The sequence below is a fragment of the Sturnus vulgaris genome, chromosome 13 (genome assembly GCF_052056855.1).
Source record: "Sturnus vulgaris isolate bStuVul1 chromosome 13, bStuVul1.hap1, whole genome shotgun sequence".
In the NCBI taxonomy this organism is placed as follows: domain Eukaryota; kingdom Metazoa; phylum Chordata; class Aves; order Passeriformes; family Sturnidae; genus Sturnus; species Sturnus vulgaris.
Window position 1 is genome coordinate 8,984,656 of NC_142255.1, and position 26,798 is coordinate 9,011,453.

Sequence of the window (26,798 nt, forward strand, 5' to 3'; positions counted from 1 at the left end):
GCCCTCCCTCCCCTCCCCACAGGTGCCGTAGCGGTGGCGCTGCTCCCGCGCTCTCCCCGCCCCGCCCTGGGCTGAGGAAAGCCCGTCCCCCCCCGCGCCACCGGGCCGCTCATTCACCCCTCGAGAGGGAAAGGCGGTGTCTATTCAGTACACTGCTAAAAACAGCAAACAAACAAAACCCCGAAGCCACAACAGGAATACAGTACTTTAATCATCCAAAAATTAGTAACTGTTTTACAATCTGACAGCATATAGTGCTGATATGCTAAAACACTCAATACCTGTTTCCTCAATGGAAATTTAAATTGAACACTTGCTCGTTTGTAGCTTACAAACGCAGGATTACTCAAGCTGTAGAGAGAATGAAGTTATTTCTTTAAAATACAAGAGTAAATAGGTAATTGCTCTGAAATATTGGTTATATTTCTATGCTTAGCTTGGAACCAACAGAATCAACATATGCAGTCATTTGATTTCTGCATTAAGCCAGAAAAATAATCAGTAAGAAAACAGTATCTCTTTTGGAAAAAAGATCTCGTGTTTATGGTAACTGGCTCTCCAAGTAACACCACTCCTGCACTCACGATCAGTGGAGTCATATGCAGGATCTCACCACACTCCACAGCATTACAGCAGTGTTCACTTTGTTTGTGGAGACTCTTGAAGATTCCTGGCTACAGACTGAATTTCTTCATTTATTCCAAAAAGGATGCACACTGCAGGCACAAAAGTGATTGCTGTTAACTGTTCCGTGCACCATGCCAAAGGTCTTGCAACAATTTGGATGATTAAACCCCTCTAGTTGAAAAAAACTGTTTTCCATGCCTGTCAGGTATCTGTACTGAAAGGCACAAGCAGTCAAATTTTTAGCTGTTGTCTACAGAGCTAAACCATTTATTAGGGTCCAATACTATAATTTGTGACAGGACACCTGAGAGCTGCAACTTAACTGGCCCTGCCTTTGACTGGAATATAAATAATTAAAAACAGCCAAACTTGATTTAGTAAAAGCAAGAAAGGGATTTGGGCTATTATTTCCATAATCCAGCCTTTCAGTTTTCTCCTTCATTTTCAAGTAGGAGATAACTGCCTAATCTTTTTAGGTAGTGATAAAATAACTCATCATAGAATTCAAATACATGAATAGATTCTGTGAACATGCAGCCCTTCAACAAATGAAGGAAGACATTACAGCCTGTTGTTTGACAGAAAATTATTATGGTGCCTAGCAAATAAAAAGTAAAGTACAGCTTTAGGCAACTCAGCACATGACATGCTTTGGCCATGTTTATACAGCAGTGTCTGTAAAAAGACACTTGTGCCTGTATACATATTGTATTAAACTATTTCAAAATCTAAAAAGTTCTTGAAAATTTACAAAAGCCAAACCAAAAGAAGCCCTTTTTGTGTCTCATCAGAACACTTCTGGTGTTGTTGTGAGGTTACAGTAACTGTAGTCTTTGGTTTTAACTGAATTAATTCCAAGTTGGTTTTCAGAGCAAATATTTATTTGTAATTCTAATAAAAGGCTGATTTGGAAATAGGGGGGGGGGGGGAAAGCTTCTTCCATGAGTATAAACCAGTTATATACAGCCCCACTGAAGGCATTATAGTTCAAAATTCTCTGTATAGTTGCAATAAAATTTGAAGCCACCTCCAAAATAAAGTCTGGCTTTAAAGATCCAAACCAAGATTTGCAGCAAATTACCATGTGGGCACAGTGTCAGAGACTCATTCTGTTTTTACAGTTTATACAACCTGATGCAAAATTCTCAGTCCAATATGGTTTCTACACATAATGCTCACCACAGTATGATCTTTGAATGCAAACAGTTGTCAGTTGAATTCTTTGTTGCTATAAATACAGCCAAGCAGTCCTGTAGAACATTTTTGTGATCTCAAAGCAAACTAGTACAAGACAGTCCAAACACACCTACACCAAAAAGCTTCTCGATTTTCATATTTCAAAGTGTACTGTGATTATGTACAGAAGTTGAAGTGATTCTTGTTGCCTTATTAGTTTGCTTATAGAACTTTAAACACTTGAACAATGACTACACCCTAGAGATTTGACACTACATATTGATTAGTTTTTGCATGTCTTAGGTAGTGTTTCAACATCAAGACAGATATAGAATGGAAAAAAAACTTTCTTAAAAGTGTTACTTCATTATTAAAAACTGTTAGATTTTTATGAAGTACAAAGAGCTTAATGTAATGCAACTTAAGTCAGTGGTCTTACAGTCAAGGCTGCTTTTCCTGTACAGTTATGCAGAATTTTAAATATTAATGTCCACTACTTCTAGAGAAATTGATACTTATGAATGTAGATAATTTTTAAACAAAGAATATAAACTAAATAATGGTGATGAACACATGGAATCAGTCTAAAAACGTATCCAGTTTAGATACAGAGCAAGACAGTTACGGGACCTTTTGAAAAAGACTTTAAGGATTTAGGTGTAACAGGAAAACTTTCATTTTACAAGGCTCCTGAATTTTTTTATTGTTTTGCAAGGCTTCCACTTTTGTATTAGTCTCTGTAATCTCTTGGGAAAAGTCCTTAGCCCGTTTATTTTTGTTTGGCTTAAAAGGATATCTTTGAACTTGATTACAGTATCAAGAACAAATAAAAAAATAAAACAGTAGAATTACAAATAACATTGCTGTGAAAGATTTCTCTTCAGTGCATATGAACAAAGCTGAACAGCTCTACACGAGTCCAGCTGCTGGGTGAAGAATCCCTTCTTACTAAGGCATTGTTGTCAGGAATATATACACACCCCTCCATGTAAATACACACCCCCCAGATTTTCTTACAAACATTTAGTTGGGTCAGTATCTGCCCAACGATCTTAAACATCCCATTCTTTGAGTACAGACAATTATACTACTGATCTGCAATTACATTTTTAGTAGAAAGCACAGCCAAAGTCTTGAAATACAAAAAAAGTTCTTTAAAAAACCCAATCAAAACCTATGGTACAGAGACTGGCACAATTACTGTGTCTCCATCCATCCCAAAACCATGCTGCATACCAGCAGATGATTCTACTGCTTTGCTTTAAAAGGAATGGGGTTTCCAGTCTTTTCCCTTCTAACCCAGGTCAATGTAGTCCAAGATTGCCAAAGCCCACGGTGCTGCCCATACTGACTCCACAGTTCTGGCATCAGCTTTGCTAATTGTCCCCTTCAACCCTCCTCTTCCGAACTGCAACAAGGGAGACAAAAAAGAGAAGTTTTGCTATATTAGTATTTTAACTATTTTTTGTGTTTCTATACAAGAACAGTTACTTTGTCACATGAAGTACCACAAATTAAAGTAGCAAACACTTAGCATTAGACAGCATTTTAAGCAAGTAAGCTTATCCCCTTACTCATAAACAGTTGCAAATATTTCCGAGGAAGGACTTGTGAGAAACATTAATCATCTCATGTCTGATAAGCAGATTTAGCCAGGATTCTTTTTTTACCGTTTTTGCAGTTTTTTAGAGGTGAATTTAATTTACATGGCTTCAAAAGAAACACTACAGGAGCTTCCCACTATATCTAACACGATTTACACACAGATGTTACAATCAATAGCCTAAAACCTTCCATTTGTTAATAAAAAGATTCATTTGTCAAAATGAAGAGCAATAAAAAACTTGTGAATAAGATAACTAAAAGCTCAGATGCTATTAAGATTTGAGAATATGCGATATTGATTGAATGACTGGAGTTTTCCTCGGCATTTGTTTATTTCTGATGTTTTCTTTTCACACTATCAAATTATGTTTTCCTTTTCTGTACAGACATAGCAAATGGCACTAAAGCTCTTATAAGACATATAAAGGACATCTCCATTTTGTTTAAAAAAATGAAAGAAACACATCTATATAAGAAGAAAGTGAATCTGTTCTCAAATCCACTCAATGGAAAGTAGGTGGCAGAAGTTATTCATACCTGCTTTCATCAAACTGCAAGAACAGATGACAAGAATTTCCAGCCCTAGACTTCTCCAATCACTCAGTTAAATGTACACAGACAAAGAACAGGGAAGTGGTAGAGCACAGTGTGAGCAAGGAAAAAGAAGATGATGACTTTTTTTTAGAAGGAACGTACAAAGAGAGAAATGAGAGACTTGGAGCATCTCAGTTTCAGTGCTCAATACCCAAATGGGTATTCAGAGTAACCTTCGCTGTAGCTTCAGGGCTGGACAGATGAAAAGGTATTTGCAGAAACTTTTACTCGCATACTCCAGACTAAGAAAGCAAAGGAAAAAAGGCAAGATATCAATAGAAGCATAGATTTTGAACAGTCAAGCACTAATAAAAGAACTACTGAGAGGGGAATCCTTAGAAAGCTGTGACACACCCGAAGCATTATGATAAAAAACCCAATTGGTTTAGAATCTGTTTAGAGAAACAGTGTCTGAATGCCTTTCTTAACTCTCTGTGCTCTATTCTAGTTACTCATCCACATCTTTCAGAGCTGTTCTCCTCTATTTTAACCTATATTCAGAGGGGAATCAGATTTTTAAGCCAAATTCCAATTTCCTGTGTCATTCCCTCTAATATATTCCTTAACTACTGCTACTACTACTAAACTGCCTGGCCCCTTTTCAAACTGTGATGAGAGGTCACCACAAACCATCTAAACCCAAAATATTTAATTAAATGGAGCTCTAAAAAGCAATTATATTTTAATAGAGGGACATTATTTTGTAGTTGAGTGCCTCAAGTATTTGACATTATTATACAAATGATTTCCGTTCATGTGCTGTGTTACTAACAAATTTTCTGCTGATCATTTAATTAGGATTCTAACTGATGAGCTCCCAACAAATCTGACAGCATCAAATAAAGATGCCACTGTTATCAGTCATTTGTGCATGAACAGAACCACCAAGGCAGAGATTATCTGGTCCCAGCCTCAGTACATGACAGTAGGTTCAGCTTCCTTGCTCAAGCAATCCCAGTGACATTGGGATACTGGCACTGAACAGGGCATCCTACACTGTTGATTTCAAATACTGCTTTTAAAGAAGAAATTAATCTTATCTGAATACACCTGAGTGATCAAAACTATTGTTTTCACTCCCTTTGCCACAACTTACATGAAATTTGAATGCTCTTGTTCTAGAACTATGCAAAAAATCCTCTGATCATATATACCTGAACATCCTGCAACAAAACAGAAAACATCAACTAACAACTAAAAAGTAGGAGTAAAGCACAGGAGAAACTGAAACTGATCTACTAATCTTGTGCTATCCTGGTTTTGTCAAGGAGAAGGGGAATAACCAGACACGTTTAAAGCCTGTGCCACACACCCATTCAGTTATTAATGACAGGTCTTACCCAAATCATTGTTTTTTGTGATAGCTGCAGCTGCCCTGGCTCGAGGTCCCTGTTGTGTGAAATGGTATCCAAATTTGAGGATCTTGTTGTTTTCTTCAAGCATCTTGGCAATTTCTACTTCTGCAGCTGTGCCCAGCTGCTGCCTCTATTAAAATAAAAGGTACACAAAGACAACAGAGCTTATGTGTGTTCATCCTGAAAGAGATCAAAACACTTTCCCCATATCAGTCAATAAACACTCAGCTTCATTCTAGCTGATCAAATAGGCAGAAGGTCCTAAATACGTTTGTACACTTTAAAGCACAAGAAAGCACAGAAATCAATCTCAGCTGGATGGTTCTTAAAATCTTAAGGGCAGTTGTTGATGGTGTTAAGATAATTAAACATAAAATATTTGAAGAGTTTATCACAAGCTGTCTTCTAAAAATATTTAGTCAATTAGGATTGGCTGGGTTTAGTTATACTACTCCCACCACCTCACTTACCTGATTATCAATTTTAATCTCTGTCAACGTTTCATTGTCTTTCAGTGCATCAACCAATGCCAGAATTCCAACTCCAGTGATGAAGTTTGATTCTATGTTCAAACTTTTTAATTTTGTGTTTACTCTCAGCATATCTGCAAGGGCCTTTGAATATAAGAAAGCATCATTAAACTTTTGAATTTTGCTGCAGTACCTCACAGGACACAGCAATAACCACTTCCACTAACTAGTTCCATGGAAGCAACAAGTTCAGAGATGCAAGGTGTAACTTTGGAAGCTTTCACTTACTGAGACTAAGATGAGTCTTCAGCCAGGCATTATCTACATCCCCTTTTTAAATAGCATTCAGTCAAGAGAAGGCCTGTCTTTCTCTTGTTACAAACTAAAAAGCTACACAGAATATAAATTGTCTGAAATTAGCATATTGGACCAATTCCATTTTGTAAGCCTTCACAGCACACAATGAGCAATGCAGGCTGCTAAGCAAAGGCCAAAGAAAGGGCGTTAGTCAACTGAGAGGAGAATTAGATATGGTTAATTTGTAAACAGGAGATCTGACTTTCAAAATGCTTTTGTCCACAGATTTGGCAGGAAGAGGGTAAATTCAAAGCTCTAAGCATGGTACCAGCATGTAGCTAAAGACACTTTTATACCTGATGTTATTTCTGAGAAAGGAAGAAAACAAGAATGGCTAACTGCTAAGTTTACTGTCAGAAAAATTGTACCTTTTGATTTTTTTTTCTATCAAGTCACAATACAAAAAAACCCAACAGAACCACACCTGAGAAAAGAAGCCATTATAGATTTTTATTACACGTTCTAGTCCTGCTGAAAAGAAACTTTTTAATTGACCCAAACCCAAAGATTTCAAATGCTCATTTGTTCATTTAGTGGAGTCTTTCAAACTAGTTGCTTTTGTTCTAATTTGAATTTTAAACAAGTGCAAAGGATCGTCCTGGCAAAACAATTAGTTTTGTTTTCTTACCTCTTTCTTTGTAATTAAATAAGGTACTGCTTTAATTCAACATAGAAAAAAAACCGACCTGACAATAAATTATATTTAAGTTTCAATTGTATCAAGCTAGATACTTTGACTAATATTATGCTTTATATACCAATATTTTAAGCCAATCTTTGCTAGCAGGGAGATAGAGAAACAGGCATTTTACAACTTCAGCTAAAACTCTAATTAGTTGAAAAATATTATGGGTGTTTTTAAGTCCTCAAATGTGCATCTAGTAAATTAATTTTGAATAAACTATTGGCTACTGGAATGAACTGCAGGAAGCAAACATTTAGGAAAGAAAGGAAAAAAGGAAGGAGGTTAGCAAAATGAAAAATCAGGGAAAGGGACTGGAAAAAAGAATTCTCCCTCACACATCTGAGGCATTGCTGCATATTAAGTTACCAGTAATCATTTACCAACTTAGATACAACAAAGGTTTGTTAAAGAAAACATACTTTACAGTGTAGCAGAATGGAAACATTTTCATCCCTGAGCATTTAAACTGGATTAAATTCAATCCCTTACCTTTGCCTTCCCATCCTAACTTCCCTGGCACCCCACTGAAAGCTGTTATCGTGTGTACTTACAACAGCAACAGGATCATTGCTTCGGGTGGCTGCCAGGCTGAAATTCTTCACATGTGTGTTGGTTTCTAAGGCTTTTGCAAATTCTTTCAGCGTTGGAATTGGTATGTTCTTGAATTAAAAATAGCATTTCACTCTCTTGAGATACACAAGTTTATCCCCTCCCCCCAACTTTTCCCACTATCTTATTTTTTTACAGCAAAATGCCCTACACAATATTAACTACCACTGGTCTCCAGCAGTCCAACAGTGAAGCCCTACCCTACAATGCAATAGCTGTAAGAGTCACCAATTCTAGAAAGCAATCATTTTTACAGTACAGTAGCAATTAAGCTTGAAAGGAATCTTTCTAAAGCATTAATTAGGGTAGCAAATGTCTCAGTTTATTGTATCAGAAACTTTGATCTATTGCCTTTTTAGGCAGTTATTCTGGCTAACATTTACCTGCTACACAGTATTCTTAAACCATGGATTTTATTTCCCCCTTTAGTAAGGGGAACAGGCTGCTGACAAGGCTGTGCCTGCACTGGCTGCTGCAGTTCTGGTTTCTTTCAAGCTAATATATAAAATATATAAAGTCACGTGTAAAAACACAACTGTTACACTTAGGAGCAGAGCTGCCCTAACTTCCACCAGCCCTTCTGTACAAGAATCAGAAGGATGTCAAGCACAAATATCCCTTTGCTTGCAACAGAAACTGAGAGCACACTTCTTCATCAAGGACAAAGGATTCAACAAAGCAGTTAACTCCATGATAATGAACTGCTGGAACTGCTGCCAGCTTGGCAGCAACAGAAATCTGGGCTGGCAGTGAGAAAGTCTAAGACTTTTAAAATACACATTTGGCAAAAGAAACCAAGATGGCTTATCACTTCAACTGCAGGTTCTGAGCTTATATACACTACAACATTCAGTAGAAAGATTGCTGTACTTAGAATAAGCCTATCATGCTCTCTTAGAGTTTTGCAGCTTGAAGTGTCTTCTACTGAGAAGCAGCAGCATATTTGCTGTAGCCTTCAGTTAATTACCTTAATGTTATTTAGATTAACTTCAACAAGACGAGAATCATTATCTTTAATCCTTTGCAGTGTCTCCTCCACATTTGTGGGATTTGGTGGTTCATCAAAAACAGGCAACATTTTTTCACCTTTTACTATATCTGAAAAGTAAGGCATTTAAAGGTAATCAAAAGCTTGCACACATTCACTGTGAATAAATAATACACATTCTAAATATTTACTGTATTTAAAGATCATTTTACAAGTCTTTGCATCTCTCCCCCACCAAAAAAACATACCATCTCTCCTGACCATATTTTCACAAAGTTCAATTCTTTTTCAAAAGTCCTCACAGCCTTTCTGCTTTTTTTCAGAAAGCACATGGGAGTTGAATTACAAACAAATATAAAACCTAAGGACCAACACACACAATGCATGTTTATGCCTACTTTTGTCATCAAAAAGTGACTTAAATGCAGAAGACACTTTAATGTACATATATTTTAATTCCACTCTTGCCAGAGCTCAATTAGCAATGTTATAGGCACACACATTTCCAGACTAAGACTTATGAGTCTAAACCAATGTTGGTGCAACAGAACAGTGAATGTTATAGTAACTGTATGCAGTACAGAGAATTGATTTTTCTAGCACTTGTGTACACACTTACTTGAGAAGTTGTCTTTGTCAATCCCATTACTGCTTCCTACTACATCACAGAACTGGTTGTTTGTTATTAAGTTGGACATTCCCAGTATTGCTGAAAAAGGGAAAAAAGAAAAAGCAAAAAATGCAGGGTTCCTTTAAGTAACAAAACCTGATGTTTGTAAAATAGCTATCAGTATAAAAAGCCATTCAGTATCTTAATCATTTGAAAAAAGTAGAAAAAATAATTAATTATAGACATTTTAGTTGACTTTCACATCTTAGAATGTTCTGACCCCACCAGGTTCGAGCAGCAACATTAAAAAATTCAGCTCCATCACAAAATGAAGCTTTAGGAATACAGGCACATACAAACACACTGTTATACATAAGAAAAAGCAGACACACATCAAAAAACAGCCACTCTGAGGAATGTATTTAAAGGTTTTGAGTTTGAAAATAAGGTATCATTTGCAGGCCCAAATAATTAACTTCCTCACAAATTATCACAAATCAACAAAGGTGAAATGCTTCAAGCAAACTGGCAAAGAACATAATCCAGTTTCTGTCACAACTACAACATCCTGTAGTCAGATCAATGCAGCACCACATTAATTATAGATCTTTCTTGTCTAAATATGTACCAGCCCATTCATCCTTCAAAAAGTCCTCACCTGCAAGGTCACCTAATTCTGTGTCTGTGGCACTGGTCAAGGCTTCCTCCAGTTCTGGATCAAGAGAGAATTTTTCTTCTGTGAAAGACTGTACAGGCTTTTGCTTGGGGATAAATATTTTCCCTGGAGTAAACAAAATGGAAAGTCTGATGTTACTTTGCATAATATAACTATTATCTTTCAAATACTAGGTACTTATAGAATACATATTACATTTAGTGAATACTAGGAGGACCAGAAACAACATAAAGGGTTCTTTTGTTGTTGCAAGTCAGAGACGAGGAAAGAACATAAACAGGAATAAATTTTCAGGAGCCTGGATCATGATTCCAACCTTATTTGTTTCTCATACGTATTAGAAAGCAACATATAAACCTCCATTATAATTTTGAACAGTCTAGAAAGACTGTAGGAAAGATTTAGTATCACGAGAGAATGCTGAGTTTCCTCTCAAGGGACAAAGGGATCCAAGCAGAACTGTAATCTGAATATGTCGGAGGGAATATCACAGAGTTATCTGAAATCACACACCTGGCAGTTTTTAAACCATACATGATGTATCTGATTTCAGATGTTAACCTCAGTTCTGAAGCAAAAAAATAAAGCTGCTTGAGAAAACCATGGTTTGTGAACAGCCCAAAACACGTTAACAGATTTCTGTGCCAGTGACACTGTTTTCTAAAATGATACTTAGAAAGGTCATTGAAGAGTCAATGGCAAAAGAATCAAGAGTAATATTATATTCTGCACCAACTTTTTAGTTATTACAGGCAGGTAATGGGAAAACTTATTTTAGAAGACATGAATTAGGTAGAGGTCTGTGTAGTTACTGTAATTCCTGCATACACCTTTAGCTGGAACGTTAGAGTAGGAAATCAGAATATGAGAAAGTCTTTTCTAACAGTTCAGCTATGAATGGTCCTTCAGAACAAAGAAGTCTTCCACCGGGTTAGAGCCAGGACAGGTGCTTAGGTTCAGGACAAATTAACACAGCAAACAAAAGCTCTTGTACTGATGCAGTTGAGAGAAATTTTTTTCAACTACACAACTGTGAATCAGAGCTATTTAAGGTTCAAGTTTTTCAGACTTTCCAAGCTGCCTGAGCTATCAGCAGAAAGAGCAATGGGAAAGGAGTTCCAACTTCCTTTTGTTATTTCCTGAGGTAGGAAGTGGTGTTGATAATCATCCTAAGAAGTCTCAGTCCTAATTCAGGAGCCCACCCTCTGCCATATCCATAGCTATAAAAAGTATTTCCACAGAGGAATCATCCTCATCCCAATGTCCCAGTTACAGTGATAGTAGGTGAAGTTTAGCATCACTAAACCCAAAATCGTATTCCTTATCTTCTCTAGATTATAGCAGTTTGTGGTCATTCTCCTTTTAAAGGAAGTTAATGCATTCCCACTAGCACAGATTACAGAGAAGCACACCAGGTTTTTCTCTGACAACACAGTCTAATGACCAAGAGCTGTTGCTAGCAACCCGGTATTTTTGTTCCTGGGTTGCTATCTCTTTGGAAACTTGTATAAATGGTCATTATCCATATTTAGAAGCAGAAAATAACCTCCTTACATAACTGTATTGATTCCAAACAGTAGTTAAGTGCAGCTGACGTGCATTACCACTCACACCTCAGCTCTGATGGACAGTCCAAAAGAAACTGTTGGTGAGTCAGGATTAAAAGAAACCGTCATAAATTGAAGACTTATGTAGCAATGGTTTCAGGGTGTTTTGATATAAATGATGCAATACATTTCTATTATTTTATTTTACCAGCATCACCTACTGGGGAGAGATTAACCTTTAACTAAAACTGTAGTTTATAGAAGAGATGCAAGAATGTTTGACAAGCTTTTCATTAATCCATTAAACACTCTGAGCAGCACACACATGATCTAAAGCTTTTCAGCAACTATGTTTGTGTTATTTTCCCTCAGTAATATGGGCTAGTAAAAAGGTGAGGATTTGGAGTACAAGGAAGGAGGACAACGGGATTCGAGCAGCTGAGCCTTCATTCAGCCATCCTATTTGCAGCATCAGTGCAGCAGGAAGAGAGCAGGAAAAATAAACTGATCTCAATTAAAAGCAGCTTGGCAAAAATGTATTTTAACCTAGTTCTTCTGCCTGGTTCATCCCACAGTGCTCACAAAAAATAACTACTTTTCCTGATGTTGCTTTTCTTTAATTCTTAAATTCATGGGTTAGAAACATCTGGTTCATATATTTGCTTCCTAAGAGTAATACTAAACTTATCCATACATGCCTGACTCTAGAAAACCTAAAGAGAGTGAGAAGTATAATCAGCTTTTAATAAAGCAAAAATGTTAAAAGCCACTGCCCTTCAGAAATGTTCACTACAGCCAACTCCAGTCACATGAGCTGGGTCAGGAGCAGTTTTTGTTATAAAACAAGTCACACCCTTGTGTACATAATTTCTCATTCATTGGCTTCATCTCGTCCTACACCAGAAATCATAGGTTTACAATGCACATACAAAAGTAGATCCTTCCCCACTCCCCACTTCTAGCCATGAATTTACTTCTAGAAGGGTAAGACCTCTGTGTCTCTGGGGACAATGATCTCACTCAAGGCCTGCTGCCAGTACAGTTCAGCAAGTCCCTCCCCCCTTACTAATGCAAGCTTTAAATAAAACCAAAAACCACTACACATCTGTGCAGCCCATGAGATGTGCAGCTTGCCTGGCCCTCAAGTGGAACATTTCCAAATAGCAGGGATTTAACTACATGAAGGAACATGACAGTTCCTATTCAGCCAGCCAGGATACTGCAAAGATTAAGAAAGACAACATGAAGAGGCAAATTTCAGGGATGTTCACACCATTTTTGTATTATTTGTATAATTATATAGGCAGGTGTTCCATGCCTTTAAGCTAACATATTAGATGATGCACATCCAGGATTAAGTCACAGGCCTCCTCTGCTACAGAATGAACTTTTGGTTCCAAGTTCCACACAACTGTATTGCTCTAAAGGCAGGAACACTGGATGGTGTTCATTGAAGTGCCCTGGACATTTCCCACACAGATTCACAGTATTTAAGGTGGGACTCAATACCTTGCAGAAATCAGGTCTATTGAGTGGAGCCATGCACTGCACATTGCTGGTACTATTCTCACATATCCCACACTTACAGACAGCAGGCAGCCACACTTTGCACAGCAGAACAAAGTCTAAAATCCACTTTTGGGGTACTCCATTTGGGGAAACAAAACAAGTGCTACCTGAGAATAACTGAATACAAGCTTTTCTCATCACTAACTTCATAAAGAAAAGTGAGCAACATCTGACGTATTCTTTATATCTTATGTTCCTTCAACTTTCCTTAGTTCTGAAATTTATATAATCCACACTTCATCAATCTCCAGTTCTTACCATGCAACAGACTTAGGTTTATTAATTCACTTGTAAGCACAATTTCATACTAATGTTTTTAATTCAACTTACAAGTGAGTTCCTCAATGTCTTAGTGCAGAAGCAGAGCTGTTATCTGCTATCTGATTACAGGCTACATAGCAGTGAATTAGAAAACTGTTTTACATTAGGGCTGGAGTATCACATGTTATTTTGTTCTAGTGCTCTTGTATGGAGAATATCAGTTTGACAAGCTGTTTCTGCAAAGCTCCTACAGGATATTAGCTTCACTTCACAACATGTAACACACTTCCTTTAAAGACTTTAAAGTGATTCAATGGCAAACAGAGAACACAGCATCTCAAATCCTGCTGCAACAGAAGGCAATGGTGATCTAGAGCAACAACTGAGCAGGGTGCCAACAAAAGAGCTTTAACCAGGCGGCTACAGTTTCAGCGAACAAACACACCCCAACAGGAATGCAAAGGGAAGAGAGAGCCACAGTTAGGAGAGTGCAAAGGCTAGAAATGCAAAGCTTAGCCTACACAATGCTTTGCTAATGCCATGCACTATACAGCACAAAGTACATTGCTATCTCAGATATGTTTTTATCTCAGCTGCAATAATTCTCTTCTTCTGCTGTTCCAAGAGAAGGGAGAAGGAGCATTGGTCAGAATTGGCCAGATGAGTGGAACACACTTGAGGGCAACAGCCTTCAGTGCTGAAGCCTTGCTTTACTGTTTGGATGAGAGCTCCTCCTTGCAGCATGCCCTGTAAAATCTTTATGACATACTTACATACACACATTGAGACAGAGCTAGTTTTGTTGCAATTATTACCACATTGGTCTCATGAACCTCCTGAACAATGGTTTACTGTATGGTTCAACACTTAATTGGAACAGAATGTGACTTAAATCATTAAATCATGTTTTAAAACAAAGTAAGTTTTTAAGGATGCTTTTAGAAACAAAATCAAGGCACTGGGAAAATGGAATAGAGTATAATTTGGGGATTAAACTTCACATTTCTTTAGCACTGTTCATTTCACCACAGCAGGACACTTTACATTATTTCACATCTTCCAGATGTCATAGTGCAAAACAAAAGAGGTTCCATAGACCTGGAGAAATTACATCATCTATCACTGAAAGAGAAGCAACACTGTTTTACTAAAATGTTACCCCAAAAATAGATACTTGGGGCATCTGGAAGAGACGATTTTCCTTCACACTCTAGTAGGAAAACAAGGTTACCAGAATCAGTAGCAAGACAGAATATTTAAAATCAACCTAGGGTAAGCTTCTTTGATGAATCTGCAGACCAAATAGCCATGCAGGACATCAGTTCTACTAAGATAGAAAAAAGAAAAAGAAGGATAGATTTTGCTCTTCTTGTTTCATGAAATGAATAATTGGAACAAGTGAGAGCAATGAGCCCAGCCAGGGACACAGAAATATTTTGACCCAAAAAATGGCACCAAAAAAACCCAGCTGAGGCTCCAATCTATCTCTCTCCTCCCAAAACCTCTGGAACTGAGGGTTATTACTGGTCACATTTCTCCTAAATTAACAGGAGAATCAAGCAAGATCTTCACCTGCCCTTATTCCACAATTTGCTAGTGTTTCTCTGCAACACATATTTCTAGATGAAGTGAAAAATTATAACCCAGCTTAGTTTAGTTGCCTGTTGGTCTGTTTTAATATTAACAAAAAGAACATTACGATACAAGCCTTCTATAGAAAAGAAAATCCTACACAAGTATTAAGTTGCACCCCATGCCCTTTCCAAGTTCTACATCTAGAAAAATATCATGATTTCTTGATTTAAAAGATTAAGTTATTTATATTTGCCATTTTTGTGCAAAATGGCAGCAAATGTGGCAGCAAGTCAAAGTTGAACCATAATACTTTCACGAGGGGAAAAGTACTACAACATGAGCTTGATCTTCTTGCCTCCTGCCCACACAACAGAGTATCAATTTGGATACTAAACATTTGTTTCCACATTTTTAGTTTTAATGAAAGAAATCTACATTTCATTTTTCATATTATTTTCTCTTGCATAGCATTAAGATAAATTACAGAGGTTACTAAATATCAACTTTTTTTTTTACAAGATACAGGAAATTTTACAAACTACACTGGTATGACTCATTGCAACATGCAGACAGACTATTTAGTAATACTTTATTACATAAAGGAAATGACATTTGATCTTTCTTAACCAAGCTCTGCATTACAGCTGGACCCTTCTGTTTCTCTACAAGATTCTCACAGATTTTATCTACCCAAGCAAATACTTTTATGTATGCATGTAAGCCGCCTTTAGAGAGCCATCTATGTGAAAGGAGCATTAGCAGTCAGCAGAAAATGTAGCATTAGAGCACATCCTCCTTGCTCAGCTCACTCCCTGACTGAGCAGTGCACAGGATGCAAGGGATTCCCCAATCACCTTCAGCCCCAAATACACCAAATTCAATCACATTTAACCATCAGTCTGTCTCCAACCCAGACTGGCACATCTGTCAGGAGAGCAGCAGAAGCCAGGCACAGCCAAGCACCAATGAACAGGTACTTGGCAGCAGCAGTAGAGGTACCATGAAGGTACTGCTGCTGTGGGTGCCTCTGCCTTCTACACTCAATACATTGCATGGTCCTTCACTTGGTTACTCCTACAGGTTCAGTCACCAAACTCCTGTTCTGCTGTCAGCACAGGAGTGCCACAGTTATCTCTCAACACACAGAGAGCTCAACTACAAAATAAAGCAAAAAACGCTCTATGAAGAAAGTCCATCATACAGAGGGCAGCACACTGTAAAGCCACAATCTCTACTACTTCAAGAAAAAAGGGAGACACCAACTTTGTGAGGTAAAGCTATCTGGCACAGGAAGAGAAAATGCCAATACCTCCAACAAAATTTTCACAGTCCCCACAATCATATACTTAAACTCAGTGGATGAATGAAGACTCAATTCTGAAATAAAGCAATGATTCACACCAGAGAATCAGAGGGTTTCAACCCCTTAAGAAAAGAGGAGCCTGCTCATCTGGAGCAGCTGGAATACAACTTAGGAAACAATTTACTGAAGTGGTAGTGCAGCAGATCTGCCCTGCTGCTGGGGAAGGCTCTCATGAGCCGGAACTCAAGCAGCGCTCAAACACTGTGGCAACAGCTAAAAGGCTGCTCCATCTGTGCCCTGCACAGGTCTGCGAGTGTCTGTGCCTACCAATAGTGCTTTGCAAAGCTCTACAAATTTGGGAACTTCTGTTTTGGGTGGGAAAAAAAAAAGAAAAAAAAAAAAAAAGAGTTGTTCTTACGATATTTAAGAAGCACATTCTTTTGCAATTTTCTTCTGAAAAGGAAAATGCTTCCAATCAAGTCAATGAAAATACTAAATCCAAAGCAAAAAAATTAAAATCCCAGGCTTTAATAACGTGTTCATGGTTTTCAGACCACAAACCACTGCCAGATTTCAAAAGTTTTGATCTTACCTATATAATTAGTTAGGAGTAACTATGCAATCTTATTAAAGCTTTCAGTAAGGATGACAGAAAAGCACCATGACTGCAAAACTGCATACACCACTTGTCTGGCCTTGTCAGCCTGCATCATCTTCGAACATTTCTGTCTACCACAACATCATTCAACTGCTATTCCTCTAATCCAACACAGTGTTACAAAGGCTGCTGTCTGTACTCAGCACAAGGCATAAGCCACAGGCACAATGACAGCATTTGTTATTGACATAAATCAGAGTTAGCTCTTACTTTGAGGATACCATGCCCATCAGAATCTATGATAAAATCTTTGAGTCTTATTTCCTTCCTGTGCTACATACAAGAAGCACACCAGCCCCGGTGGCACAAATGCTTGAACAGGAAGCCTCCTGGCCCTGCACAGTAGCAGCCATTTGGAAACTCTGTGAGTTAAAAGCATTACAGCTGCCAGTGCTTCAATCAAATTCAGTTCACAGCAGTTCTGGCTCATCCACTTCAGAGATTTCATAAGCACTTACACAGGAAAGGGTGGTGTTACCTTTCTTTTCTCTTGTAAAAGGCACATAGTCTTCCCTGTCCTTGTACTCCAGCGCCTGCTTCTCCAGATAGGCCAGGAGCCGTTCCCTGTCGAAGGGACCCGAGGCCTTCTTGGCAGTCTGGTCCTTCTGCCGGAAGCCTGCGGGCAGCAGCGCATTCTGCAAAACAAACGCACCTCAGAAAGTCTGGGTGAGCACCTGCTTAGTTTCATTTCCCTCTTCCTCCTCCCTCTCTGCAAGGTTCAGCCCTGGTACACCATCTTTTGTAGGCATTCTTTGATCCCCTGCCAACTTCCATTTTTTTGGGGCAGGGAAGGATACAAGGTAACCGAGACATGGAGAATATAATGAAAACACAGCACACTGCCCTCTCAGTAGGATTGAAGCAATTCTTTTAAGTACAATAGCTCCCAGCACTAAATTTGCCAGTTACTTTGCATTTCTTTGTTAGAATCAGCACTGTTTAAATGAGCAGTACTAAGTAAAACTCAGCTATTTACAGTTTAGACATTCAGCAACAGACTATTTCCTCTGTCACTTACATCCATGTGATTTTAAGTCCGTAAGACAACTGACTCTACTATTATTTTAACACAGAGTATTTCTGGTTTTGACCTGACTCAATGTGGGAAGTTTCTTTGATAACAACAACATATTCCAACTAAAGAGAAAAGAATAAAGTGTATTAGTTCAGAAAGACCAGAATTTATAGGAATTCTGACTGCCATGAAAGACAACCAGTCCCTTTTGCCAGTTCTCCTGTTAAAATATCCATAAAGTCAACGGCATTTAAGATATCAGTAATATCTTGCAGTGCAACAAAACAGGTGATATAATATTCTGAACTGATCCCTGAACATCAAGATTAAACTAATCCTGGTTCTATTAAAACAAAAACACAGACTCACAAGGTGAAAACATTAAGTCTTGGAGTCTGACATTAGCTCCAATATCTGTAGAGGACAACTCAGCTCTTTGTAGCAGAAATCTGCAATATTCTTTATTTAATACCCCATGCTGACATAATCATTCAGGAGTGTAGCAATTATTTGTTTTCTCTTCACAAAGTCAGCATGAGGACAAGAATAGATATAAGCTACCAGATTCAAGACCAGGAATCATTAGAAGGGGCTGGCACCCTCTCACTCCCATCAAACTCCACAGCAGAAACAATAAAACAAACATGTATGCAAAAGGGCTGTTTACCAGACAGCACTGGAAACAGGCAAGTTAAACAGACTTTCCTAAATAAACTTTCTTTTCAAGAACATGAACAACAGCAATTCTTATTTATAAATCAATCCCAGAAAGCTCCTCCCAGCTATCCCTTCTTATGTTCTCCTTTACTACAACTGTGTCCACCTTGGAAACAGGAAATAAGCATTATATACACATATATATCTGTGAGATCCTCAGCAGCCTATGAAAAAAAACTCTGTCCAAAAGTATATTGTACAAAGTCTCAATTTATTTTAGACTAGTAATGGAGCAAATGAAAAAATTAAAACTTCTCTTGGCTAATGCCTACCTCGGGGTCAAGATCATCCAAAACAGTTTCCAGTTGTTTCAGTTCTTCTTCCGAAAGTTTGCCAAGAATTTCATCCTCATCGAGATCTTTGTACTTGTCCAAGTCCTTTCGAAACGGGAGTGTCATGACTTGGATAGTAGCAAGTTGCTCCAACACTTCAAAATCCAAGTCTTAATTCTAATGCAGATCTACGAAAAACTTTTAAAAAGAAATAAGCAGAGTTAATTAAGGTAAATATCCCAACCACAAAGCATCTTCAGCCTCCACATACATCTGTGAAAGGAAAGCTTTGTCACCCAGTACTGGTATCTGTTATTCTACAGCTGACAAGGAGCACCTGGAAGCTGTTTCCCAACACTGATGAGAATCCTGTCCCACCATGCCCTTGTCCATCAGCAATTAAGCTGTATCTAATTAAGCTATATCTATTTTCAGATCAAAGTCAATACCCAGTCCTCTGGACAAGAACTCCAAAGCCATAATTCCTACAGAGCAGGGCAGGTTGTAAGGCAGGAGGGAGGAGATCTTACTCTTTATGAGTCCAGTTTAACACCTTCATTTTTTACATATAATGAAGCCAAAAGAAGAGTTAAGATGCTCCACGTTTATTGTTGCTACAGCAGATCAAGGCCACTTAAGGATAACTTCACTATAAACAAGGTAATTGGTTATTACTGACTCATATCCCTGCATACTACCTACAGAGGAAACAAAGGAAGTTTGCCTCCAAGTTAATTATAGCACTACCATCGAAGCAACACTCTGTTCTGTCCACAGAAAATTACAATAGCTTGATGAAAAGCATAGGAAATACAGCTCCTAAGTGGCAGCACTCCAGTCAATCCTATTGCCATAAAAACCCTAAAATTAAAAAAAAAAATTAAAATAAAGAATAAACTGTGTGACTGGTCCCTAAATACTGCATTTTGAGGAAACCAAGGTCCTTCGAAATGTACAGTCTGTATAGCACTTCCCACAGACAAGGAGAGTGCAGAGAACATTTCTTCTAACACCCACCATTTTTAAGCATTTGTCTTGGAAAAAACAGTTAACCACAGCAGTGTTCAAGCAGACAAGTTGTTTCCTCTCATTTTTCTGAAAGAAGTTCTAGGACTCTCTTTTTGTTCAGCCAAATTCTTGCTTCAAGTTGACCATACAGATAAAAAAAAAAGGTAATTGTAATTGAGATGACTCTCTGTAAGTAAGCAAGAGAGGCCATAAGGTGTTTGGGAAGCAAAAGCTAAATATATACATTCCTGTTCATTAGTCTCCTTAAACCTTTTTTTTTTTTTTTGGCTCTATCGAAATACTCAACACAGACCAGACACAGTCAAAATCACTTTTTCATCAGTAGCCCCTATTCAAGGACAGCATAAATACAACTGCATTACTTCAAATCCAACTTAACACTGTTCTCCAAACCAGATCAATTTAGTCCCTGCCTCTTAAGTAGCAGAAAAGTCAGGCTGTATATACACACATGCTATACCATGGAATCCTGCTCACGGGATTCTTCCACCCCAGTTGTTTACATGCAGAAAGGGCTCCCTGGCTGCCACAGTTACATATGGTGACATTTTAATTCACAGACACTAACCAGACATGACCACAGAGGTTCATCTGTGACATCCATTCAGTCAAATGTACCTGTAAAATTAATCTGGTTTTAACAACTGCCTTTGCAAGAACAGTGAATTTCAGGTCCTATCTACATCTACACCTGAATGAGGAATATATTCAGCTATTTTCAGGATGTCTGCTTTTAAAAAAGTATTGCTGATATAAATACTTACTTTGAACTACAGTTCAAAGTGTGAACTTTACTGTGAACTACAGTTGACACTGATGGGACTGCAACTGACCTTTGCAAAGTTCTCTCAAACATAAGGAGGAACTCTCATTTTTGTGGTAAATTACATCAAAAGAACTCTGGTGTCCTCTGAACAAACTCAGTCATGCTGGAAGAGCCCAGACCTTTTGCAAGAGGTTACAGAGCTAGCAATAATCCAAGTTATTGGCTGCAGAAAATGCAGAGGGTAGCACACCTATGTTTTCCTAAGTTCCAAAAGTAATTAAAGGACCTGTGGCCTAGAGAGCCACCTCCTACAGTTTTCATAGTCTGGTAGTATTTGTTTCTCCAGGTGCAAGCAGCTGATGGACAATTAGCTGGTGCCACACAATCTGCATGTGAACTTCTCATTCCTGGAGCCTTAATGTTGTGCCCTTCCTTACAGTTCAAGCCATTAGACAGGATGACAGGAGAAAAACATTTCCTGCAGCTGATTACACATTGCTCTTTGTGACCAGGCTGCGCCACCTGAGCCCTACATCAAGACACTGCTATTTACCACATTTCTGCATGTCCATTTGCATTCAAATATTAAAAGGTGTAGTTTTAACAGGTAATTATAAGGAGCAGAATGGTTAGCAAGCTGCAGAATAATGCTGCCCTTACTCTGAGTAGCACTGCATAACCATACATTATCTTCACATAGGCTGTATTTCCTCTCCATTAATTGCCACAAAATGCTGTCATCCAGAATTGATTACTTTTTATTTACTGCATTGAGTGTTTCGTATTGGAAAACTACTCATCCTTTGTAATACATTAATGAATTTTCAGGTCACAGTCCTTAGTCTCACTTGTTTGTATATAACCGAAGAAGTAATATCAAATCCTCATACACAAACACACACAAAAGTGAAAAATATAGTAGCAGAACAAAAAAAAGTTTCTGTAACTGAGGCTTCACTTCAGCAAGAAGAGAATCACATGTGGCCTGGCAAATACAAATTTAAAGAGTTTTGGACATATTTCCTAATACCTATTAGGGATGGGGTTTTTTAAGTATGAAAGCATCCTAAATGTGAGACACCTTTAAAATGTACGATGGTAGCACTGGTTAGCACATCCATAGTACACTGAGATTGCTTGGCAACAACCCTCAGAAACATTCCCTACAAAAGAAAACACAGCATATACAACACTTACATACAACATGCTAAAAATCAGGTTTTAAAACATAGTGTCAGGAATTCTCATTGCCTAAAAAGGGCATAAAGGCCAGCTGAAGCCCTAATCTAATCAAACAAGCCTTTCACCTCCCATTAAACACACTTAGTGCTCTATTTGCTTTCCATCACTCGCTGTAGCATTTCAGCATAGAGACACATGCATAACTACAAGCTTTTAGAAGGAGCAGCTACTTGGCCTGTGAATATTTGTGGCACATTCACATTATATTATATACATACATACATACATATATATATATATATGTATATGTGTGATCTTACTGTAAAATCATGGGCAAAACTGTAACCATCAATTTTGGCTTTGCAAATACTTTGCCCTTTTTTCATGAGCAGAGCTAGTTTACTTCTAAATATCCTTCTTGGCTTTAAAATGAAAACATTGCATAAAAATCCAAAGAGCTAATGTTCTTTTTCAGATATATAGCTACAATGTAAAGTTCTTCACTCCAGCAACTTCAGAGTCACATAAGAAACATTTAGAGAAATGGAAAGAAAGCCATCATTTCCATCAAATGTCAATTCTCTGTTAAGCAGAAGAGAAGCTGAAAAATCAGAAATGAAGAAATTCTGCTGGACATGAGAGAAAAAAAATCTTGTTGCTATTCCCTCACCTGGGAAGTCAATGAAGAACTAAAGAAATGAGAGAACAGCAGTAACTTCACTTTATGCCATTTTATAATTACCTGAATTATCACTTGAAGGACTGTCAAGCAACTTTCACACACCTCTCATCCACAAGTCAAGATAATTTTTCTCCCCTCCTCCCTGAAATTATATTTTTAAAACCCGAAATATTCTAAAAAATAGCAAGCTTCCAATTATCATTCAAAACCTCTACCCTTTGCCCCCCCCCGCAATTTCTGTTATATTCAAGAACACAATTTATTGGGAACCAAACAGGAGAAACTCTTTAGATATAACTTGCCCACAGGAAACGACAGCGTTGTTAAAGTCCACTGTAAATGGCTTCCGTGACTTGGATTTTAAAATAGAAGCAACATCATGAAAAACAAACTGAGCTGGGTTTGGCCAGCACATTTGCAGAGTTCACTTTAATCTCATTTGCTCCTCGTGAGCCTCCTTCCCCCCAGCCTCTGGGTGAACCCGGCAGAGCAGGGGGTGTGCAGGGCTCTCAGCATTCCTGCACCACTCGGGGCCCCAGACCCTCCCAGCTGCCTGGAGGAGCCTAAACTGAGCATTTCCCCAGGGAACCCCGACGATGGCAACAATTCTATTTTCCAGCGTACAAATTTATACAGAATTGTTTATGAAGAATGTGCTGCACTTGAAAGAGCTATCTTTACTTACCAAAGCAAGGAGAAAAAATTAGTAAACATAAATATTACCATAATCCCAGCAGGTTCCCTAGGATATTTTTGTAATGACTTATAAGTTTGCTGAACAGACCGATGCTGCCTTTCTTAGCAGAAAGCTTTAAGAAACCCACCTAAGGCTTCCAAACCCCCACCCTGGGGTGGGGCACAGGATCTGGAGTGTCCTGCCCCAGGGACAAGCAGACATCCCCCAGCCCAGAGCCCCACGGAGCCAGCAGGTGGCAGCTCGTCTTTGCATACACTTCCCATCAGGGTAAACTGCGTTTTCCAGGCAGGAAGACAACTATTCTGGGCTATTTTCCTAGAAAAGCGAGCCCAAGGCTTCATTCTGTTCAGAGACAATTCACTAAGTTCTATACATGGCAAACCGAGCTTCTCTAACTTCACATTTGTCCACACAGTGACGCAGGGAGTGGAGGGGGACAGGCAGCTACTGCAAAGTAACTACACAGACCATGAAGATGCCTCCATAATGAAGGACATCTGAACACATCTGTGTTTCCAGTTCCTGCAAGCTCCTGCTCTGTATCAGAGGGCACCTGCAATCAAAGCCCACATTGCTCTTCTATATATGCTGTGTACAATGACACAGAACTGGGACACAGCTCTCTTGCAGACAGGGTGCTCTGAGAGATGGCTACACTGCCAAGTTGACACTGTCCCACTGTTCCCGAAAACTGGTCACCCACATTGCAGGGCTACATGGACATACCAAATCAACCCAGGCAACAGCAGGCGTGACAGGGCCAGGGGCCCCAAAGGCAGTACTTGGCAAGCTGCACAGGACATGGAAGTGGCAGCAGTTCAGCACGCCCATGGCACTTCCAGGCATGCTCACCAAACTTGCTGCAGGGCAGGTGCTCCGATCCCAAATAAATACAAGGCTGGGACAAGATAAAAATCCCAGGTGGCCCAAGAACTTCTGCCAAGAATCACCACTCCAGCTGTCCATTCTCTCTCCCAACATGCAGGAAGTTACTGATTGGCCAGGATGAGGGATGTTTAGGCAGAATTTTTTTCAGACAATACCTGGATGTTCTTCGATAGAAACCTGTTGCCCATTAAAATACAGTATCTGCTCCTGGAGGAATTGCCCGCAGGTGTTTCAGTCAAATAGAAATATCAGATGCAAGCTATCTGAACGTTTATTGAAACATTCAGTTATCTTTTATCCATTGCAGAAAAGTGGCAAAACTTACAAGCCTGGAACAGAACAGTAGAAGAAATTTAATTCATTCCCATTCTATTACTTCAGGAAAACTGAGCACGAGTCAGTTTCAGGTCCTCCCTCACATCACTGGCTGCCTGTCAAGCTCTCTACACCTGACGCTGTAGCCAAACTTTAGTTATGAGGATTGAAGCAATACATTACAGCAAATTTAAAGCACACGGCAACCTCCCTGGAACATCCCTTATTTCAACACAGAGAGCAGCCTACCCACAGAGCGCCAGGCTCTCAGAGCAGGCCCCCGAAGGCTCCGTGCGCAGCTCTCGGGACAAGCCCAGCGCAGGGGTGAAGGCGAGGGCCCGGTGTCGGTGCATGGAGCGCACCCCGCCCCGGAAAGGCATCCCTCCGTCACTGACTGCGGGGACCCGAGTGCTGTGAGAGCCGTGCAAAACACATCAAACTCAAAGAATCACGGGCACCAGCTCTACAGGCGAAGTTCCCAAAGTCTCCGTTCCCGGGACTCGCAACAGAGCGGGGCGCTGGCTGAACACCCAGCGCAGCCCCGCACCTGGGCGCACTCCGCAGCCCCCCAGCCCCGCGCCCCCGGCCCGGGATGCTGCCCGGGCAGGGCCCCGCTGTGGGGCCGACCGCCGCCCCGGCCCGACCTCCCCGCTCCCAGCACCAGCGGGGCTTCGGGCCCCCCGTGAGCCGCCGGGGTCCGGCCGGGCGGGCGTCAACCCAGCCCCGTCTTCCTTCTCCCGCCAGCTCCCACCGCGCCGTGGTGGCGGGCGGAGGGCTGTGCCCGCCCGAGCCCCGGCCCGGCTCTGCCCGGGACCCCGGTCCCGTCCCGGCAGCCGCTCCCCCTCACCGGCGGCCGCCGCTCCCCGCTCGCCCAGCCCGACCAGCAGCGCCGCGCCGCGCATGCGCCCCGCGCACGCCGCCAACCGCGGACCCGCCCGGCGCAGGCGCGGACGAGGGCGCGGCCCCTGGGAGCGGCGGGGCCTGGAGCGGGCTGGGAGCGGGCTGGCCCCGGCCATGGCCACGGGGTGATCGAGGCCAGGTTGGAGGCGGCTCTGAGCAGACTGGGCTGTGCAAGGTGCCCCTGTCCGCAGGGATCGAGGTGGTCTGCAAGGTCCCTTGTGAGCCGCCCATGCCTGTGGGGTGTATGGCAGCCCCTCCGGACGGGCACACCGCGTGTGTGCTGCCGGCGGGGGGATCTCTTGGGTGCCTTTTCGGCGCTCCACGGCCTTGCAGATCTCTCTTGTAGCTTCTTCCTTCCTCTGGCCTCTTCAGGCTCCTCGTCTTCACCTCTGCCCACATGTTGTTTCCTCTCTGTTCAAAACAGGCAGCTTTCCCCTCTGGGCTGTGGGGCAGGTCACCGCGCACAGGAGTCCAGTGCTCTGTCACTCCCTGACCCTCAAAAGGAGCAATTCCGGGGACACAGCGGCTTCTCCTGGCGAGCTCTGCGCCAGAGCTCCTGCAGCGCTTCTGGTGACACACAGCAGGTGGAATCTAAGCACCAGCGTGCCCTCTGTGCTGGTGTGTGCCACATCAACAGGATTTTGTGGACGTTTAATCTACCTACTAAACACCACATGTTAGTAAATGATACTCTGTATGCAATTTTTCTAATGTTTATAATGTGAATAGGCCTGGACAGCCGTGGAAGTTCCACTGGTGCTGAAAAAATGCACATGCACAGCAAGAGCAGGTGCAGCAGGGAGCTCCTCACTGCTGGTCACTGAGCTGAGCACAGCAGGGCAAAAAGCCTCCAACATAATTCTGAACTGATTAAAACATAATATATTTACTCCCTACAATGCTGATGTGGTAAAAATGAAGAATTAGTGGTTCAAAGTATATGGCTTGAGAAGAATTATCTTCCTGCCTTGGGAATTCACACGGGATGTAGACAGGAAGGATATTACCAGTAAAGTAGATGATAACAAAAAGTGATGCCTGACCCTCTAGCCTATATATCTTTTGTTTTTAATGAGTGGCCAAACTTGGATTGAAACAAATTATGAGTAAGAAAATCATATTTCTTCCAGTAGCAGCAAAGAGGGACATGGTTCAGTCCTAGTTCTCTTGAGACACAACCTAACACTTTGAGAATTTTGTGTTCTGATGCAGAGTTAAGCCAAGCACATTCCCGTGAGCTTACACAGCCTTTGGTAGGAGGCCACAGGGGTAGCTACCTATGTGTGTGTGGGAATTTTTCCCTTTTCTTGTGGATGGCTGCCTTGTGGCCAGCCTGGGCCCACCTGCTGAGGCGTGTCTGGAGACGAGCTCAAGCACCACCATCAGACTCACAGCATTCTCAGCCCCATCTGCAGGAGCCCACACTGTCTGACATGCTCTGCCCAGCATATGGGACCACTCACAAGATTTTGTTTCTCAAGTAGACCATTAAGACAGTTTAGACATATCCCAAACAATGCAATTCCCAGGGGACTGACTGTAGGAAAGAAAAAAGTGGTACAAGAAATATGGCCAGTGTATATTGGTCAGCCCCAGAAGGCCTTTGTCTGACCTTGGACCTCTGACTCTTTAGATAAAGAGAGAAATTCAATGCTGAAGAAGTTGTCCTG

At 40.4% G+C, this 26,798-nt stretch overlaps 1 protein-coding gene across 5 annotated transcripts; it reads right to left on the minus strand.

Annotated features, from left to right (window-relative positions):
• Positions 1 to 191: 191 nt before the first annotated feature.
• LOC106851838 (tropomodulin-3-like) lies at positions 192 to 25,135 on the minus strand. 5 transcript variants are annotated; one of them, XR_015806494.1, is made up of 12 exons: positions 25,076 to 25,132; positions 24,069 to 24,242; positions 18,670 to 18,867; positions 17,144 to 17,300; positions 9,735 to 9,857; positions 9,086 to 9,175; positions 8,446 to 8,576; positions 7,421 to 7,528; positions 5,828 to 5,971; positions 5,343 to 5,487; positions 4,105 to 4,244; positions 192 to 3,211 (listed from the first exon to the last, which is right to left on the minus strand). XR_015806494.1 is itself a non-coding variant. In XM_088172518.1 (11 exons), the coding sequence occupies exons 3-11, from the start codon at positions 18,793 to 18,795 to the stop codon at positions 3,180 to 3,182; spliced, it is 1,056 nt and encodes a 351-aa protein (XP_088028644.1). In that variant the 5' UTR covers positions 18,796 to 18,867; positions 24,069 to 24,242; positions 25,076 to 25,132; the 3' UTR covers positions 192 to 3,179. The 5 variants fall into 5 exon arrangements, 3 of the variants coding, with proteins under 3 accessions (XP_088028644.1, XP_014729575.1, XP_088028643.1); XR_015806495.1 differs by lacking the exon at positions 24,069 to 24,242 and having other exon boundaries at positions 25,076 to 25,135; XM_088172518.1 differs by lacking the exon at positions 4,105 to 4,244.
• Between the last annotated feature and the right edge of the window lie 1,663 nt (positions 25,136 to 26,798).

Coding starts and splice junctions, on each gene's coding strand:
- LOC106851838 (XM_088172517.1), bottom strand. CDS start 18,795: ATGACACTCCCGTTTCGAAAGGACTTGGACAAGTACAAAGATCTCGAT. Junction 9,858..17,143: donor TTTTACAAGAGAAAAGAAAG/GTAACACCACCC, acceptor TGTTTACTCCAG/GGAAAATATTTATCCCCAAG. Junction 4,245..5,342: donor CACAAAAAACAATGATTTGG/GTAAGACCTGTC, acceptor TTGCTTTCTTAG/TCTGGAGTATGCGAGTAAAA.